We start from the raw sequence: 20,970 nt of genomic DNA, 5'->3' as shown, positions 1-20,970 counted from the left end.
GTTTTCCCTGCTAAATGACGTCACAACAACATTGCGCCATATCTACGCGACGAGGGGCGTCGTTTAGTCAGCAAGGCAAAGAGTTGTCTTTTGATTGGCAGCTATTTTGACGAATAGGACTGCAATTACATATTTGTACACCAATAAAGGGGTAGCCGCAGTAAGCGTAAAATAATTGTCGCTGCAGTGGGCATAATGTTTCAGCAAAAGAGAGTGTGACGTAGAGCAATGCAGAAAGCAAGGAGACGAAAAATTTAAAATCATCGTCAATGGGATAACTATGCTTTATGTCAGCATTTTAGTTACTGATAGAAAACCAGTGTTAGCGTGTCGATAAAGAGTGCTCGAGTACTGACTTTGGGAGGGATTTTTGATTTCGGCTTCCTGATTCAGAAACAACATAATAAATACAGGAGTTGAGACGGACGATAGAGAAACTCAACTAATTTATTATCGCGCGTTCGAGAAGAAATGTAAATAACGACCGAAACGTTTAGTGAACACGCATCGCATCTACCTTTCTATTGTCAAGCTTTTTTTTTTTTTTTTTTTGTTTTTTTTTTTTGCTGCGTTTGCACATTTTGCGGCTCAAAACCGTATCAGATGGATTCCAAATCAATGTCGGACGGGGCTCCCTCGTCCCTTGGATAAAAGTGCCCGTCGGCCGCTGGCGTTGTCAGTCGGGAGGGGCGTCTCTGAATTCGAGGTCCTGCATGCCAGCTCCACTGTACGCACATCTCGATTCAGTGGAAACACTTTTTAATGAGCTTCCCTATATGTTTTATCTCGGCCTGTTTTTTGTAAACGTGCTCATACTCTACTATGCTTTCTTGATGGAGTATATAGTCCTCAACGTTGGCATTGTCTTCTTGCCCGAGGATATGGACCAAGCACTGGTGGATTTAGGAGTGCTTTCCGACCCAGCTTCTGTTCCGTACGACACAGAAGGTGAAATGGACGTCTTTGAGGGGTACTTTGACTAAAGCAACGACCTCAACCAAAATTGTAGATGTGAGTGAGATGAGCAGCGACAGTTAGACCCAAGCACCTGGGTGAACATGGGAATAGAACGTCAGATGAGATCGAAGGTAGTATTTGGATATCCCAGTGGACCGACAAAGTGCACCCAGACTCTTTGGGCAGGAGTGAGTGGGAGACAACTCTACCCAGTATGGAGACAACACGGTGTGTAAGCATAATGGTCATTTTGCACTAGCAGTGTCCAAACAGGAAAGTTTTAACAAAGTGTGATGAATGAAAGGTAGTCTCATCCTTATCCAAAGCTTGTCGTTTGTAGCATAATATTTAAATTGCCACAACATTCTAAATTTAAAAAATGGTGTAATTGTATTTATTCCTATAGCTCTGTAAATAGAAGTGTAAGTAAAGAAGATTTTGGAAAATTTTAAGCACCATTTACTCATTTTTTTGCCACCACAGCCCTTTCACAAGTGGAATTTTGTGTATAGCCTTATGGGTGACGCTGCAGTTATGACACACTGTGCTGGCTACTTTAAAGCTGATCCTCCAGCTAGGACATTGGATATCTCTGGGTCCACGGTTCTTGAGGCTGATCCTCCAGTTAGCTGTGAACCACCCAATCATATTGAGATTGCACTAGTGGTGAACCAGCTGAGGGTAGGGAAGGCTGCAAGGATCTGTGGTATCCGGGGTGAACTTCTCCATGCTGGTGGTATGGCTGTCCGACCTGGCATGGCAAGCAATCTTTCCTTCCATTTGGGAGACTAGCGTCATCCCAATTGACTGGAAAATGGGACTTGTCATCCCAATCTGGAAAGGGAAGGGTGATTGCCTGGCAACTACAGAGTGATAACACTGCCCTCGGTGTCGGGTAATGTCCTTGCTACAGTTGTCCTCAATAGGATCTCTGATCACCTGCTCACCTACCAGTGACTGAAGCAGTCTGGTTTTTATATCAAAGAAGTCTACCATCGACCACATCCTGGCACTGAGGATTCTCATGGAGCACAAACGGGAATATCGGCAGAGTTTCTTTGCAGCCTTTGTCGATTTTCGTAAAGCGCATGACTCCGTTGATCGAGCTGCCCTGTGGGACATCCTGAGATTTTGCGGGATCTCCTCAAGGTTGCTGGATATCTTGATCTTTTTGCATGTACTGGGTGTTGGGCAAGGTCGTGGAGTCCAGTAGCTGTGGGGCATTTATAGGTGAAGAAAAATTCACTGTTCTTGACTTCGCGAAGATCACAGAATTGTCAGCAGAGTCATTTGAGGCTCTGATCTGGGCTTTCAAGAGACTGAGTGAGGAGTCTCTGTGTCTAAAGGCTTGCAAGTGTTCTGGATAAAAACTAAGATCCAGGCCTTTAATGACTTCTTGGGCATAGCAATCAGCAGTGTATCTGTCTGCAGAGAGAGTGTCTACCTTGTCGAGAGGTTTACTTACCTCGGAGTCAGTAGACGAATTGAGAGTGCATTGGGTGGTTGTGAGGTCGCTGAAAAGAGGTGTGTGGTGCTCCTGATATCTATGCAAAAGGATGAAGGTCCAAGTGTTTAGAGTCCTGCTTCGTGTCTTGCTATATGGTTGCGAGATATTGACGCTATCCAGTGACCTGAGACGAAGACTGAACTCCTTTGGTACTGTCTCTCTTCGGAGAATCCTTGGGTACCGCTGGTTTGACTTTGTGTTGAATGAGTGGTTGCTCACGGAGTCACAAATGAGGCACGTTACCTACATTGTGAGAGAACATCATAGACGACACAATGGCCATGTGGCGGATTTTCCTGAGGGTGATCCGGCTTGCAGGATCTTCATTGTTAAGCATCCAAGTGGCTGGACCAGGCCAAGGGGGCACCCATGTAACACCTGGCTGTGCAGATAGAGGTTTGTTTCTGGTGGGTGGAACTGGACTGTGTGTCTGCCTGCGGGATTGTCAACCAGAATCCCAAGCTGTTTTGTCGTATGTTGGGTATGGCAACACGCTGGACCAGTGCATGCTCCTCAACCTGACCTGACCTGACCTGACCTTGGCATTATTGAAGGCAGGACTGTACAGAAGTCCATGGATTCCATATTAATGTCAGAAGGGGCAGAAGTTACTTTTTTAATTTCTTTTTTTTTTTTAAGCAGATTCCTTTACAGGATGTGCAGTGTGTCATCACTGTCTGCTTTGGAAGGAACAACAAGTATCGTCACTTTTAATATGTAGCACATCTGATTGACTGCATACCTTCAAGTTTGCAAAGCATAAATTCATAGGCACTAGCAGCAGCCAGTTATACTGATGGAAGAAGTGGGATCACCAAAGAGTAACTGTGCTATTATTGCATTTATTTATTTTATGTTACTAATCAGACTGAACATATTGCTTCAGAAATGTCTTAATATTTTACAACAGTTTGAATTAAAAACGTCTGTGTTCAAAAGTGAGAGTTGCAACTAAAGCTGTGTGCTCACAACTTAGACAGGGATTGCTTGCAACAATGTTTCATCAATTTAAATTATGATATTAGTTGTCTAAATTGGAAATTTAATTGTATATATATTTTTTTATTAAGCTGTAGTTGGCAATACTTCCCCCAAAGGGTATGAAACAATGAATGACAATTGATGGATCCTTTACAAGTATTTGTTTTTTAGGTGCTTTGGTTGGGAAAAATGACTGCAAGTGGCTTACTCTACAAAAATGTACGCTTTTAGCAGAGACTAATTAGCAGTGCTGTGTTGAATCTACAGAGCCATTAGTCTGAATCCCTGCCAAGGTACTGTCTGTGTGGAAATTTACACATCTTGTCTGTAACTGCGTCCCTATAAGTATGTAATCGGTATATCCTGTTGTAGAGTGCATACCATATAGGATTTGTTCCGCTTTGTACTTCATGGAGCAAAGATAGACACCAGCCTCCTCCACCCTGAAGTGGAATCAGCAAGGTTTTATATTAGATGAATAGAGAAAAACACAGCTGTAATAATGTGGGACAGTACTGTAACATTCAATAAAAAGGTCCATGTTTTTTTGGGACAGTCATCTACATTTATAAAAATGCATTATATTTTCCAAGTCCAGGCTTCTAGATTGGATGGATTTTAATACTAATTTCGAATTTTTTTCCCCCACTGACTCTAAAGCAAGATATAAACACTTAATTTTGTCATATTAAGGTTCCATGAGAAAGTTGGCCATGCTTCTTCTTTTCCTCCAAATTGTGTATCAGTGATTGGTCTCTGACCTTTAGCCAAATTGCAGTGATAACAGAAGGGAACCTGTGTGAGCACACAATGCAGGTTTTACATCCATACCTTTATTCATGCAACATAATTACCCAACACCTGTATCACTTGTAATTGTCCCCATACTGTCAATATTTGTTTGCAGCCCCTTTAGCAGCAATATTTGCATCTAAAATCTTATAATTTGCTGGTGAGGATTTTTTTTTCCAGAGCTGCTTTAATTCAGATTAACTGGTAGGTTTGTGAGAATTAACTGCTCAATTTAGGTCATGCCATAGAAACTGTATTGGACTTTGAAAAGTCCACTCCAAAGCTTTTATATTTTTTCATTTGTTAGCTGACTTTTGTGTTTTGGTCATTGAGCTTAAGCTTCAGGTCACAAACAGAAGACTAGATGTTCACCTTAAGGATATTCTGCTAAAGTGCATAATTCATGGTTCCTTCAATAATGAGCAGTCTTTCAGATCCTGTGGCAGAAAATCATCCCCACACTCTAACACTGGTACTCCCATTTTTTTATTGTAGGTATGATTTATCTTATTTTTAATGCTTTGTAAGCGTTACACCAGACATAGTGACTATACTTTTGACACATCTGTTCATAAAATGTTATTCTAAAAATCTTGGGAATCATCCAGTTGTTTTTTGCAAATGTGAAATGAGCATTGATGTTATACTTTTATAGTTGAGGTTTCCACCTTGCTACTCTCCTATGAATTCCATTTTTTCCTTCGTCTCTTTCATAATGTGTAGCCATGAATACTGACCTTAGCTAAGGCTAGAGAGGCATTCAGTTTTTGAATATTCATCCGGGATCCTCTTTGACTTCTTGAATGAGTTGTTGGTATGCCCTTGGAGCAATTTCTACACACTGCCCTTTTCATTTAAAAGGTAATGGCTCTTACTAAGTTGTGGAGGAGTCCCAGATAGGTTATCCATTCCCGGGAATTCGGGAATCCCGCATGTCCTTCCCGGGAATGACACAGTGCACGGGCATCTCACATGTGAACGGTTTTAGAGTGAGCAACACTTATTTTTAATAAAACTACTGCAATATGTTGACACCAATAAAAGACTAACCTTAACTAAAAGCAGTTCATGCTGTCATATAAGTACATGTATCTAGATAGTTGCGGTAATATAATAAGAGTGTAGAAAGCACAACATGTCGAGCTTGCGGTTGTCCAGGCGAGAGCGCACCTTCGTTTAGAGTACACCAGCCACTGAGAAAGCACGCTCTGCCTCCACTGAAGTAGGCGACACAGTCATCAGATGCTCATACACTTGTTCTAAACAACGCCCGCGCTTGCCGTTGCTCTGAAACACCGCTGTTTCAGCTTTTACTGATGCATCCAGTTTCTTGTCATCATTCTGTGATGGCAAGTTTCTTGGCACAGATAATGCGGATGCAACAGACGCATTGCAATTTCAAGTTGCTGTTCAAAGCTGTTGTCTGATGAAGTGCAAGCTGCAGCAATTGCGCCACCTTAATTATTTTCAACTATAACGATTTTTACACGCTATATATGCGAGCTTGGCCGTTCCCGTTCAGCCGGGAATTCCAGCAGTTTCATTCCTGGGAATGGGAAACATCCAGGAATGTATTCCCTAGTCCCAGAGTCTTAGAATGGTTTTGTAATTTTTCCTGACTTGTAAACTACCTTATTCACATGGTAAGGGCCAATATGCTGAGAGGTTTAGAATCAATAACATTTTGCTGTGCTCAGTCAGCTGAGTCTAACGGTTACCTTTAGTCAGCTGTTTGATTGAGTAACTAATGGGGCAATTTACATTTTCACCTGGGCAGATATCGTACTTTTTGGATGACCGCACCAGTGAAACATTTGCGCAAAGCTTATTGGAGGCACTAGATTTCAGGGGACTGAGGGAGCAGAAACTGGTCTCCATCATACTATGCTATTGTTAAAATTGAATATTCACATTAAATTAAGTAAGCCTGCATGTTCTAAAACTGATAGTGGTTTTGTTTTATCAATTATATTTATATAGCCAATGTGCTTATTGCAGAACATGCATGATGTAATGCTGTTAATAATCATCGACTCCATAACAAGATGACGCTTAGGCCCAGGCTACTTTTGTTTTATTCATTTTAGAATTTATATTCTGCATTGTAATATTTTGTGAATTGAATGACATGATAACACTACATTACTTTCTCATCAAAACCTAAAACTTTTTTTGAAGGAGCCAAACCTGCACACATTTTCATCACACTATCAATTAACATGCTTTCTGCAAAATGCTCTGGTATGCATTTGCAAAGGTTAAACAAAATAATGCAAATACATGAAAAAATTAGGAAAATGTCATTAGCCAGTGACCATTTTTAAGATGTTATCAGGACAAAGTGCTGCCAAAAGAAAATTACATTTGTGATGTGATTTTAATGTATGCATGCAGATATGTTACAGTCTATGAAGATGATAATGGTAATAATAATGAAAAGTAATAGTTAAGCATTATAGATTGATACATTAGCATAATTTCTATAAATTAACAGAGAGAAGTGTCAAGTATTCACATGCAGCAATTTAGTATTTGAAGAAGAAAAACTTGTGCATGGAAAAGGAGTAGAAACTTGGCCAATACGCAGGCTGAACTGGGTTTGATGAGTCACCAGATGATAAAAGTGACCCCTACTAGTTGGAGAATCACAGCAGTAAAGGATTATGTTATCAAGCAGGCGAAAGCTATAAGTCGAGTAATGACATCTGACGCGAACAAGGCACAATGAAGCCAGGGACTGAATATAATGGTTTCTCTAGTACATCATGTTTAACATGTTCAGCAGTGTTGACATATTTACTGGCAAATATATGAAAAATTCCTTGACTAGGCTGGGTTGCAGGGTCTGTTTTGATAACCTTTTGATGAGGCAGTAGTCTGTCAATATAGATTTAAATTTTGTTTGGTTTGTCTTTAAATATTTTTTTCATGTTCACAAAGGAGTCCGTCCATGTTGTAAAAGCCAGTCTTAGAAAGTTTATGCCTTAAGTTAAAGTCATATTAATGTTTGCTTAATTTGAATAGAATATCATTTACTTTCATAGCTATAGATTATGATATAGTCTTTACCTCCTGTAATTAGCGTGACCTAGAACCTTCTTAGCTATACCTGTAATACAGTGTGTTAATTAAGTCAGTTTGGAATTAGCCTTATTGCTACAATGAACTGATAGACCCATTTGCAGTTTTTAAACAGATAGACATACTGTAGATTTCTGACCGTTTAGAAATGGTTCAGTTGTATGAGCAAACTTAGAGAAACGAACACGATAAAGGCCATAAACAGTTTTTTTTTTTTTTTTTTAAAACAAGGACTTGTCTTTACTTTGCAATACCAACTTTTTCTCTATTTTTGTGTGAACTGTTTTGCTTTGAATTTTTACTAAAGTTTTTAAAAACAAAGATATTTTGTCTGTGGAATCAGTTCAACACGTCACACTTTTGCTAAAATCCCATGAAGCAAACTACAGCTGCAGAACTTTGGGTCAATGCAGCTCATGTCATGGCAGCAGACTTTAACAAATGTTCGCAACTGATCATCTATAATATGCTCTACACCTTCTGAAAATATTGCCTTTGAACCCAAAAACTGGTGTGCAAAATTATAGGCTTGTATGTTCATTAGTTTCTGAGATGTGGAAACTTTAAAAAGGGTGTGTAGCCCTAAAGGAGTGCAGCTAAAAAAATGACAGCGTTCAATAAGTCATAACATTTGATCTGTTTGTGCTAGATGCATGACATTTTCAGGGACTGATATTTAGTAGTATGTGTCTTAATGTCTAAAATAGTTGGTCCACTGTGGCACATCTGCCCATTTATGGCTTGCTGAAAATTGTATAACTGTTTTTTTTGTTTGTTTTTTTTGTACTTTAGAGCAACTTTGGCCCTCATCATCTCCAAACTAAGCCACTTCACATCTTTGAGATTTAATAGGTATTACTTGTGCTATAGTTCTTTAGCAACTAGATGCCTGTCTAAAAGAAATTGAAATTTCTGATTTATGATGCATTAAAAATAACTTCTTGTCGATATTTCAAATGCAAATGACATAAAAATAATATACCACTGGAAGGAGCATGGTTTAATTAGTAAATGCACAAAATTATAAAGTTGGAACTTTGATCTAAACTATATTTACTAGTAGTGACACTACTTACAATTATGTAAAGGAAGGACAACATTTGAGAAAGTAAGTGTAGGAGAGGGTGGCAAATGTCTTGCTCTGGGTATTTATTTTTTTTTTAACCATTGTTGCACACAGTTTTAGTTCAAGTCTCATGTTTTCACAAATGCAGTTGCTTCTTTTATCTGAATTTGCTTTTGATAGCCTATTGGATATGGTTATATAATGGCTGTGTTGCTGACTTAATGTTACTTTGAGCTGCTAGTACATGCACTCTCACTATAATAATTTAAGATGGTTGTATAAAGGTTTGGTTGCAGTTCAACACTATGCATGGTATGCTTTTTTGATCAATATTGTTGCCACTAAACAAATTCCAAACTACGGAAAATTTTGTTAATTTTAGTACTAAAACACATAAAACTAATTAGATGAACAAGGTTCAACATTACTTTTCAATTTTTCTGAAAACCCATTCCAAGCCTATGCCCTGTTGTTTCTTTGCTGTATTGGTTGCCCTTTTAGTGTTGCTTTCTTTTTTTATTTTATTTTATTTATTTAATACTGAAATCAGAATTGTACACAATATTCAGGATGAGGTCTCACAATTGCTTTGCATAGTTTGATATTAACCTACCTTGAAAGGCAGTAGAAAGCCTTCCTAGAAGAGTGGGGTGGGGGGGCTCCATATTAAAGTCTTTACAAGTAAGCCCGCGATTCGCTAGCGAATCGGAAATCCAAGAATGGCAATCAGTTTCTGTTCCGTCCGATATTTGGATGGATGACATATCATGGAGGGTGGGTGCGTCAGGGGAAATGTCATTTAATTAAATAAGCATATCTGTACTAAAGCGGTTTCGTTTTGTGGAGACGTGATTCTGTTTCCTTCGCTTACACCGACTGCTGGCAGAGTGGAGCACAGCAAGTTTAGTTTACAGGTTGTGGTGTTCGTGTGCCAGCCACTGAATCGGGGAAGCCGCTGGGTTTGAGTCTGTGACCGTTATGTGATGTATATTACTGGCATAGTGGATTAGAGCAAGTGTAGTGAACAGGTTGTGTTGTTTGGGCACCACCTACTGACTCTGGGAAGCCGCTGCGTTTGACTCTGAGGCGTGCGCCACAGCGCAATATGTGCCTCGGTGGGGAGCTGCTGCATGATGAAATATCATGGAGGGTATATGCGGTGGTGTGGGCGGTCGCGTCCGGGCGGCTATACAACCTGGCGTGCACGCTTCACCTCAGGTTTAGTTCACAGGTCGTAGGCATGGTAAAGTTTCCATTTAATTTAATAACCCTATTTGAACTAAAGCGGTTTCTTTGTGTGGGCGCCTTTGTTCATTGTTTGTATCCATACGGGCTCGTTTACAGGTCGTAGCCATACGGGCTCGTGTTTGTATTACTAATCGTTGAGCTCCCTCCATTTGGATACGTGCCTCCTTTGCCTGTGCTGTGTCAAAAGCGCGTTGTGGGCGCACTCATTCATTGTCCGGGCGGCTGTACAACCTGGCGTGCACGCTTTACCTCAGGTTTAGTTCACAGGTCGTAGGCATGGTAAAGTTTCCATTTAATTGAATAACCCTATTTGAACTAAAGTGGTTTCTTTGTGTGGGCGCCTTGGTTCATTAAGTCTAGTTTACAGGTGGTGTTGTTTGGGCGCTTACAGGATGTGTTGTTTGGGCGCCACCCACTGACTGTGGGAATCTGTAGCGTTTTGGGAAGCCGCTGCGTTTGACCCCACAGGTTGTGTCATTTGGGCGCCATCTACTAACTCTGGGAAGCCGCTGCGTTTGACTCTGGGGCGGGCGCCACAGCGCAGTACGCATGTGCCTCGGTGGCAGTACGCATGCGCCTCGGTGCGTCCGCCGTGCATAAATTAACTGTGGTTTAGTAAGATAGATATCTGAATGCAGTAAAGTTCCTGTTGGTTTAATGCTGAGGTGTTCTGATACTGTTGTCCATGTAGTGTGTTTACTTCTTAATAGTTTACATTTATTTAGATTAGATTTTACCTGCCACATATCTGCTCATGTCTGAATCCTGTCTATAATGACTCTCCTCGTAGTTATTAGAAAAGTTAAATGGCATGTTAGCTACATTTTTATCTTGATTATTTAAATTATTGGGAAAGAAGCAATGACTCCAGCACTGGTCCCTTAGGGGCACCACATATAACATTTAATTCAGAAATAATTCCTCATAATGTAACACTTTGCTTTTAATATTTGTGCCAGTTTTGCACCCATCAACAAACTACAACTTGTTTTAGTTTGATTAATCGTCTCTTATGTGGTAGCTTACCAAAAATGTTTTGATGATTAAGATAAATAGTATCATTTGTGCCCCCTCTGCCTTAATGCTTTTAATGTTTTTACATAGAAGTGTAGCATATCAGTGAATCACAATCTCCCCTGTCTGAATCAACATTAATGTTAATGTTCAGTATAGTGGACAAAATATATTGAGTGTTTTAATGGTGTAGGTTTTGAATTCAAATTAATTGGTTTTAATGTCATGGGGGGCTGGAACTGGTACAGTTTTTTCCTTCTTCAATTCTGATATCAAGAAAGTTTAATAATCCATTACACCTCTTGATTTGATTATTGCAGTGGTTTGGTTATTATCAATTTTCTTGCTGAAGTCTGCCCCAAGCGTATAACTTTTGCAGATTTAATATTTTAAACAAATTTTAGAACTGTGATGCTTACCTTCAAACCACTGTTGTTCAATGTGCACATATTTTTCCCCACAGCTTGAAATCTTCTAATTCGCACTTCCTTGCCTTACCCTTTGCATATCTTCATTGTATGGGCAAAACATGTTACATTCCAGAATTATAAAAAGCTATTATTAGTAGTTTCTAAACGGTTGAATCCCAATGCATACGTTGCCTCTACTACACCTCTACTATTACTACTCCTTCAAAAAAAATTGAATTTGGTTGACCTTTTTGTATAAAAATGTAATGGAATCTTTTCGTCCATGTTTATTGTGCTATTTTTATGATTGTAAAGAGTTTTGAGAAGAAGCGATGTGATGCCGCAGTAATTTGCATTTCTGCCTCTTTGACCCACTGCCCTGGGATTCACATCCCACACACGGTCACTTGTCACTGTCCGTGTGCAGTTTGCAGGCTCTTCCCTTCTTTCTAATGGGCCCTCTGGCTTTCTTCCTAGAGTGTACAAGTTGGGTTAAGTGGGATTTGTAAATCAAGCCAGTCTAGCTCTGGTCAACAGTGTGCCGACATCCTTTTCAGGTGCTCCTTAGATTAAATTAAATTAAATACATATTAGTAAGAGGAATTTAGCAATTTGTAATTTTGGCTAATTGAGTTATTCAGTTTTCTTTTCTACCACACAGTGTTGTCTTAAATGTATGCTAACTTCTCTAAAGATCTTCACTCCCACAAGCATAATGGAGGATCAAGGACACTAACCAAGGATTAAAACATGACTGCACTCATAATTCAGCAACAATTAAGAAGTATGTCTTTTGGTTTACTCTGGCATATATTTGTTTTGTTTTTTTTTGGTTTTACATGATATATTTCGTTAGTCCACGAGGAGAAATTGTCTTTTTATATGAGCTTTCAGGGTCAGAGCGCAAGGTCAGCAATTGTACACCGCCCCTGGAGCTATTTTCAGGTTAAATGCCCTGCTCAAGGGCCCAATAGAGTAGGATCGTTTCTGGCACTAACAGGATTTGAACCAGCAGTCTTCTAGATATCAGTTATATCATTCTTTAATATTTGATAATCTGTCATTATAGATTCACTTTACTTTCATTAGGAAACTTAAGTGTTACTGCTTAATGAAATAATAGCTTTTTAGACTGTTTTTAGATTTGTTTTAAAGCAGTCAGTGCATTTTTAAATTCTGCTTTTTTCCCCTACCTGTTGTAGTATAAAAGCTGTTTAACTGATGCATCCGAAAAGTTGTGCTAAAAATAAATCTGCTGAACACTGCAGTATTCCTGGAATTTTCTTCTGAAATCCCTCAAGAATTTATATTATATTGAATAACATTAATGCAGTAAATGCTTCAAGAATTTGCCTTTTGAAAATGCCTTGTATCAGAATTTCAGCAACATCTTTTAAATACTTAATGGAAATTAATGGAAATCATTTATTTAGTGTTCTGCATAATTTGTGGTGGAACAAAGTCTGTCATGTTCACTCCAATGCTATTCCTAGCTTTTTTTTTTTTTTAAGTGAAGACATACTGTGAGGTTAATTGCCATCTCTAAATTACCCAAAGTGAGTGTGTGTGTGTTAGGAATTTTTTTTATATGTTCCCTGTGTCTTTCTTAAGTCAAGTTGTTACCTTGAATTGATTGCTGACAGAACTGGTTTCCGTGATACCAACACTACAGACATTTTAGGTGCCATCATATTGTAGCATCCACTGCATCTCACGGCCAGGAACATGCAAGCTCTTATCATGAGTGTAGAATACAGATCTGCTGGTCCAAATCCTGTTACTGTCAGAAGGGACCCTGCCTCATCTGGCCCTTAACCTGAAAACTGCTCCAGGGGTGCTGTACAGTGGCTGACCCTGTACTCTGACCTCCCGAAAAAAAAAAAAAAAGGTCATGTGAGAAGGCAGTTTCCTTTGGGTTATTAACAAAGTATCTCAATACAGTATGTATGCTATGACTGCCAGACCATGTCGTTCCAAGTTGATGATAATACAGTATGTCTGTCTTGTTTAATTTTTTTTTATTATTATTTTTGTCTTGCTCAGTTTTGCAGACTGCCTGCCGAGAAACAGAATAGTCTTCCAGCCAAATTCAAATCAGTTATGACCTGGGTGTTTAAAATAATGTGAACTGGAAATATACCTTTTCTCTAATCGGTTACCCTAAAGCTTAATACTGTATATAGTTATGTTATCATTTACTTGTTAATATTTAGGAACAATTATTTTCTAAACACACATAATTATTTATAGTGTTAAAAGAGGCCTGGATGTATTCTAGGCAAAAACCAACCCTGTGCAAATCTCAGTGCACTTTAAAAGCATGCCTGTGCCTCTCTGTTTATTAAACCAGCTTAATGCCACATTACAGTTACATGGACCCAGAGGTCATCTCAGGAACATTTAGTTAGTGTCACGCATGGAGTCCATTGTGAGGCTCTTGCACATACAGTACCCTCCATAATGTGTGGTGCAAGTTAAAATTATAAATCAACCAATTTAGACATGATTAAACTGAAACAACAGGTTTGTTTTTTGCATAGCCCCCCAATCACACATGTAATGCCTTAGTGGGCTTTAACAGGCCCTCTTTCAAAAAACTCCCAAAAATATTGAAGGAATCTTGAGAAAGGCAATTCAGAGGGAGACTGCTTTCCAGGTAGGTTGGACATACAATGGGTGTCATTAATGTGATAAATACAAAACAAAAAACTGAGCACGCTCCTCTTCACAGACCTAAGTTGGCAATCTATCATTGCCACATCAGAAATACAATAGTTCAAACCAAACTAATTGCACATTGCAGGCTTTAATTTAAGGGTATTTGCATACATTTCAGCTACAGCATGTAGAAAAAACACTTTTTTGACATGATCCCCTCCATTTCAGGGCACCATAATATTTGGCACATAGCAATGGCAGTTATATTTAGGACTTTGTCACATACAGTGCATCCGGAAAGTATTCACAGCGCATCACTTTTTGCACATTTTGTTATGTTACGGCCTTATTCCAAAATGGATTAAATTCATTTTTTTCCTCAGAATTCTACACACAACACCCCATAATGACAACGTGAAAAAAGTTTACTTGAGATTTTTGCAAATTTATTAAAAAATAAAAAAATTGAGAAAGCACATGAACATAAGTATTCACAGCCTTTGCCATGAAGCTCAAAATTGAGCTCAGGTGCATCCTGTTTCCCCTGATCATCCTTGAGATGTTTCTGCAGCTTAATTGCAGTCCACCTGTGGTAAATTCAGTTGATTGGACATGATTTGGAAAGGCACACACCTGTCTATATAAGGTCCCACAGTTGACAGTTCATGTCAGAGCACAAACCAAGCATGAAGTCAAAGGAATTGTCTGTAGACCTCTGAGACAGGATTGTCTCGAGGCACAAATCTGGGGAAGGTTACAGAAAAATTTCTGCTGCTTTGAAGGTCCCAATGAGCACAGTGGCCTCCATCATCCGTAAGTGGAAGAAGTTCGAAACCACTAGGACTCTTCCTAGAGCTGGCCGGCCATCTAAACTGAGCGATCGGGGAGAAGGGCCTTAGTTAGGGAGGTGACCAAGAACCCGATGGTCACTCTGTCAGAGCTCCAGAGGTCCTCTGTGGAGAGAGGAGAACCTTCCAGAAGGACAACCATCTCTGCAGCAATCCACCAATCAGGCCTGTATGGTAGAGTGGCCAGACGGAAGCCACTCCACCTGGAGTTTGCCAAAAGGCACCTGAAGGACTCTCAGACCATGAGAAAGAAAATTCTCTGGTCTGATGAGACAAAGATTGGACTCTTTGGTGTGAATGCCAGGCGTCACGTTTGGAGGAAACCAGGCACCGCTCATCACCAGGCCAATACCATCCCTACAGTGAAGCATGGTGGTGGCAGCATCATGCTGTGGGGATGTTTTTCAGTGGGAGGGACTGGGAGACTTGTCAGGATAATGGGAAAGATGACTGCAGCAATGTACAGAGACATCCTGGATGAAAACCTGCTCCAGAGCGCTCTTGACCTCAGATTGGGGCGACGGTTCATCTTTCAGCAGGACAACGACCCTAAGCACACAGCCAAGATATCAAAGGATTGGCTTCAGGACAACTCTGTGAATGTCCTTGAGTGGCCCAGCCAGAGCCCAGACTTGAATCTGATTGAACATCTCTGGAGAGATCTTAAAATGGCTGTGCATCGACACTTCCCATCCAACCTGATGGAGCTTGAGAGGTGCTGCAAAGAGGAATGGGCGAAACTGGCCAAGGATAGGTGTGCCAAGCTTGTGGCATCATATTCAAAAAGGCTTGAGGCTGTAATTGCTGCCAAAGGTGCATCGACAAAGTATTGAGCAAAGGCTGTGAATACTTATGTACATGTGATTTCTCAGTTTTTTTATTTTTAATAAATTTGCAAAAACCTCAAACTTTTTTCACGTTGTCATTATGGGGTGTAGTGTGTAGAATTCTGAGGGGAAAAAATGAATTTAATCCATTTTGGAATAAGGCTGTAACATAACAAAATGTGGAAAAGTGATGCGCTGTGAATACTTTCCGGATGCACTGTATCTCTTGCATACAATGGCTGCTTGACATCTGAGATTCATAGACGTCACCAGGTGCTGAGGAGCTTCTCTGGTGATGCTCTGCGAAGCCACTAATGCAGCCATCTTCAGCTCCTGCTTGTTACAGGAGCTTGTCTCCTTATGTTTTCTCTTCAGCATATGGAAGGCCTGCTTAATTGGATATTATTTGGGTGAGTGACTTGGCCATTCGAGAATTTTCCATTTTTTAACTTTGACAAATTTCGGTGTTGCCTTAGCGGTATGTTTGAGATCATTATCTTCTTGTAGGATGAAGCACCATCCAGTGAGTTTGGAGCCATTTACTGGAACTTGAGTAGATAAGATGTTTCTATACACCTCAAAATTCATTGTGCATCTGCCATCAGCAGTTACATCATTAGTAATGATAATTGTGCCAGTGCCTGTTGGCAGCCATACATATGTGAGCACTAACACCCCTCGCCATGTTTAATAGATGAGGTGGTCTGTTTTGGATCTTGGGCAGTTCTTTTTTGCATCCACAATTTACTGTTGCCATCACTCTGATACAGGCTCTCTATAAGACCTTTTCCCAGAAATCCACAGGCTCTTTGAAGTGCTTTTTTGCAAACTGTAATCTGGCCAACCTGTTTTTGTGTCTAATTAGTAGTTTACATCTTGCAGCATGGCCTCTGTATTTCTGTTCATGTAATCTTCTTCAGATAGTTATCTCTGACATGTGAACTACCTGTAAACTGTGACTGGTTACAGAGCTGTTCTTCTAGATATAACTTATGTGCCTCAGCCCCAATTAAAACATTATTATGTGTGTATACTGTATGGTGTTTTACAGCTGTCTGTTTTTACAATAAACTTTGTAAAAGCTGTTTGTATAATACCCTTGGTTTGTAAACAGGATGTGTTAATTTAAGGGGGAATTGACATTGAACTAGATGTTTGATTGCCATTAACTGCCAATATAAGGAATATAAAAAATATTCTTGGCTTGGTTTAAAACTGGCATTGTTATTGAAAGAATAATATTCTAATATTGTAACGCTACGTTTCGTTTGTAGTGAGCTGCCAACTGGCACAGTAAAAGCAACCCTTTGCCTGTCCATTAGACATTCTGTGATATTAATGCTTATGAAGTACTTGTCTAGGTTTAGTTCCTAACACATGCCAATGCTGCAGGGATAGACTTTGACCCCTGCAGACATGAATAGGATTAAGTAAGTTAGGTAAGGGATCAGTATGAGCATTAAGCACTTGACGCATGAGTTAACATTACAATAAAGGATAGTATTTTAAAGCAGGCATACACTGTGTGGTATCTATTTATTTATTTGGCACGATTTTTAAGGCCAAATTGCAATTGCCAACTGATTTTTTTTTTTCTCTTCTCATTATTATAATGGCAAGTACATGCTGAAGGGATATTCTATTGTGTAATGAATTACTTAGTCTGTCTTTTTTTATTGTTTTTCCTATTTGAAGAACAATTTTGTAAAACTGTTTTTTTTTGTTATACTGCAGAGATGTTTTTTGTAATTTTTTTAGTATAAAACAGGACAAAAGTTTCATGAGTTTCAAAAAGATTATTTAGAATAATTACTTAATACAGTATATCAGAATTTCTAAAACTTAACAGAGGGCTTTTTAAATTTAGGTCAGTTAAATGAAGGTTTTAGAAATGTGCTCATCTATTAAAAATTAAAAAAAAAAAGATGTGCTCATCAATTAAGTATTTTAGTTTTTTTTACATACATTCTGTTGTTTTACAAAGTGTTGAAAATGCTTTATACTGAGTTGCCTGATGGGTAAGGTGCTTCCTGGAAGAAAAGGTTGGTACCAGACAAGGGCAGGACCACGTAAGATAGAGTGAGAAAAAAGAGCATGAAAAACCTGCATTGACATGTTTATTTGCACACTTTTCACCCATGCAGATAAGCCTTGTGGCTTTCCCAGAATGACAATGGTCAGAGATGCCATTACTGGTAAAGGAGAAAGAGGTACAGGTGCAAGGGAATCGAGACAGTAAAGTATTGAAATATTTTCTCTCTGATGATTCCTACCCCTATGAAAAGAGACAGAAAGAGAGTTACTACTTGTGAAGAAACATACAATTTGCTTCCAGGACAGTAGAGGGTAAGCAACCCAGCAGGGACTAGGGTTGTCCAGGCCTCCTTGTGGAGGTCAGGGAAGGTCACTAAAGAGCACAATATAGGAATATTTCCTCCTTGCCAGTAGAAGACAGCACATGAGTCCAGGTCAGCAGAAGTCAAGCTCTCTTAAAGATCTGGTTCAGAAGGTTGCTCATTACCTTCCAATAATGGTAATAAATGTAAGGACTGAGACCAAGTGGCCCTTTTAAATAAGGAAGCTTGGGACATATCAAAGAGACCCTACACTTGAAGGTTGATGCAGATTGTTTTGGAGGGCAGAATTGCTTTATGTAATGAATCCTTTCATAAAGAAGCAGGCCTCAAAACCATCAGACAGACTAGAACTTCACCCTGGTCTGCCCCCCCAGAGTAGGTCTCACCACTGGCCACCAAGCCCCAAGTGAAACTGATAGATGTCAGGCCACACAAGGCCCAAAAACAGGATAAAGGGTTTAAAAATAACAAAAAATAAAAATGTGCAAAAAAGGGAACATGAAAACCATTGAACAAAAAAATGGGTCTTGAGTAGATTCAAAAGTGATTGCAAAAAGAAAGACAGGAAGAAAAAAAGGAATAAAAATGGTTTTGATAAAAAGCAAATAATTCCAATAAATTGCTAACCAGCAGACAGAACCTGAAAGAGGATATATGAGTCAAACCAGGAACTCCTTGCAGAATCACAAACCGGGAATGAATATCACAAACTGAAGCTGTTGAGCCTTCTTCAGCTTTGGCATAATTGCTTCAGCTGGGGTCAATAAAACAGCTGCCTAATTAGGTGGCCCTGCCTCCCCAGGCACCACATACAGGAGGCAGGGCAGACTACAAGGGACATGAAGACCTAGAAACGTAACGTAATACAAATTTGAAAAAATAACACCATATTAAACCAACATTCCAAAAAAAAGAATAAGAAAAATATTTTAACAGCAAAATTGAGCCAGAGTATCAACCCTGGCTGTACCACAACACTTTAGGCTTGGCCCTAACCTTGAAGAAGGTTTTTGTCTTGGCCAGGTAGGTGGAAATGTAGGTTGAAGATAGGCCAGAATTATGAGACACAAAATGACTGGTGGTGAGGAGAGCGTTTCCGACAGTTCCTAAAATGGGGTTTGAGACAGTTAGTCTAGTAACCGTACATGAAACCGTAATAAAAAAGTAAGTCACAGTCTTAAAAGAACGCTAGCTTCAAATGTGTAATGCACCTGAACAATGTCCAGTAGAACTTAGAAGACTCGGTTTATATCAGGTTTTAGGACTTAAAATGTAACACTCTGGTTCTGTTCACTTTCAAAACAAAGTAACCATGTGTTTCTTCTTTCTCTTCCAGATTGCTATTTTCAAACTCATGGAGGTTAATTTCAAGTTCTTTCCTTTTTGGAAATGCCTACCTTGGACACAAAGTAGTTTGTGTTTTCAGTTTCACAAAACAGTATATGCAGCAGGACCCTTGGATCAATGCTTTTGAAGAGAGCAACCGTTTTGTCACCTACGTTGGACAAACAGCCATGGACGTGAGCATGTGGCCACACCAGTATATCTAGACGAATGAGAAGGTGCCCCAGAATTTACAATGTAGTTCCAAAAAGCTAATCTGCAATAAGCTAAATGTTGACTTGACTTATCTGAATCCTCAAAGTGGCCACCAGCAGCATCAGAACATTTCAGACTAAGTGCAACCAAAAGTAAATTCTGGGACACCCAGCAAAGAGAGCATAATAAATGAGTTCTGTTTCAGCATAGCCTGTTTAGATGCTGAGAAGCTCTTCTTTTTACCAGCAATAGTTGGCTTCATATTGTATTGCCAACATCACTGTGAGTGTGTCACTTTCATTTTATGTTGGTTATATTCTTGTTCAAAGCACTTAAAAATCTGCAGCTGCATACCCAGCTTGTTCCAGTCATTCTTGATTATGTATGCGCATCTTGTACACAGCAGAATTTCATCTTAGCATGAGTACTTGGCCAACTTCTTACACTAAAATCCCCTAATTTTTTTCCAATAAATTAAGGAATGATATAAACCTGGCTGGGTTGCTTTCTGAGTAAATTTTGCATAGCCTTCCTGCTTTTCCTCCAACAGTCTAAAGACAATGGACAAGGTGTGTTGGTGACATTAAACTGAAGTTAGTGTGCCCCACACCAGACGGTTATGTGGTTGCAGAGAGACTTTCACAGCACTCAGTCTTTGGATTCAATTCAAAACATGGATGCCTTCAGCGTTGGGCTCATGTGCTCTACCTTTGTATGTCTGTAGCTTTTTTGGGGAAATCCTTTTCCCTCCCAAAGACAGGATTCTATTTTGGTTGAAGGGGACTCATTTGGCTGTGTATGTGTCTGTTTGACTCTGCACTTGACTGACATGAGCCCAAAACTGCTGTGGTGGCCTGATTTGAAGGATGCTGTAAAACAAAAGGTATACGTGTAAAGCAGCCGTAGGCAGAAGATGAACGTTCCAATGCTACGTTAGCTGCACAAAGTCTTCCCAAGTAAAAGTGATTTGTGAATATAAGATAAAATGAGCAAAATGCCTTCTTATTCAGTTTAAGTTTATTGTCACATGTACAGAGTACAATAAAATGTCTGATCAACACCTATGACTTTGACACTCTCCATGCAAATGGGGACCTCACTTTAAAACTATAGAGTTTTCTTTAACCAAAATTTTTCTACAGTTTATTGAAAGGAAGAGAACAATTATAGAACAATCTGAGTAAAAGTAAGGGGTTTACATGCTGAGCATCTCAACAAAATAAAAAATGAATCTTGTGGGTGTGCTCCCTGTTCCCAGATTTGCATGGAGTCAGCTAATGTGAACTCCAGCTCCCCAAATAATAATAATTCTTTGCATTTATATAGCGCTTTTCTCACTACTCAAAGCGCTCGGCAATTACAGGTTAAGGACCTTGCTGAAGGGCCCAACAGAGCAGAGTCCCTATTGGCATTTACGGGATTCGAACCGGCAACCTTCCGATTGCCAGTGCAGATCCCTAGCCTCAGAGCCACCACTCCGCAACCCAAACACCCAACACAGACAGGCTGTGGACACAAATGCTGCAAGCAGAGGCTTTTTATTGTGGGAAACTCTTCCAATAAGGGTTTCCCACCACCAACCAAAGGACAAGCACACAACAACTCTTTGTCACTCTTTGCCTTTCTTCTTCTCCCTGCCTTATCCACTCCTCCAGCAAGCTTTGTGTCATTCCTCCCAACTCTGG

General features: G+C 39.6%; 1 protein-coding gene across 1 annotated transcript; it reads left to right on the top strand.

Moving 5' to 3' along the window:
* Positions 1 to 153: 153 nt before the first annotated feature.
* Positions 154 to 19,776, top strand: dexi (Dexi homolog (mouse)). Its single transcript, XM_028813856.2, has 2 exons — positions 154 to 1,185; positions 19,083 to 19,776. The coding sequence occupies exon 1, from the start codon at positions 714 to 716 to the stop codon at positions 981 to 983; it is 270 nt and encodes an 89-aa protein (XP_028669689.2). The 5' UTR covers positions 154 to 713; the 3' UTR covers positions 984 to 1,185; positions 19,083 to 19,776.
* Positions 19,777 to 20,970: the final 1,194 nt, after the last annotated feature.

This window comes from Erpetoichthys calabaricus, chromosome 11, assembly GCF_900747795.2.
Source record: "Erpetoichthys calabaricus chromosome 11, fErpCal1.3, whole genome shotgun sequence".
Lineage (NCBI taxonomy): Eukaryota > Metazoa > Chordata > Cladistia > Polypteriformes > Polypteridae > Erpetoichthys > Erpetoichthys calabaricus.
This window is presented reverse-complemented; position numbering and strand designations above follow the sequence as displayed.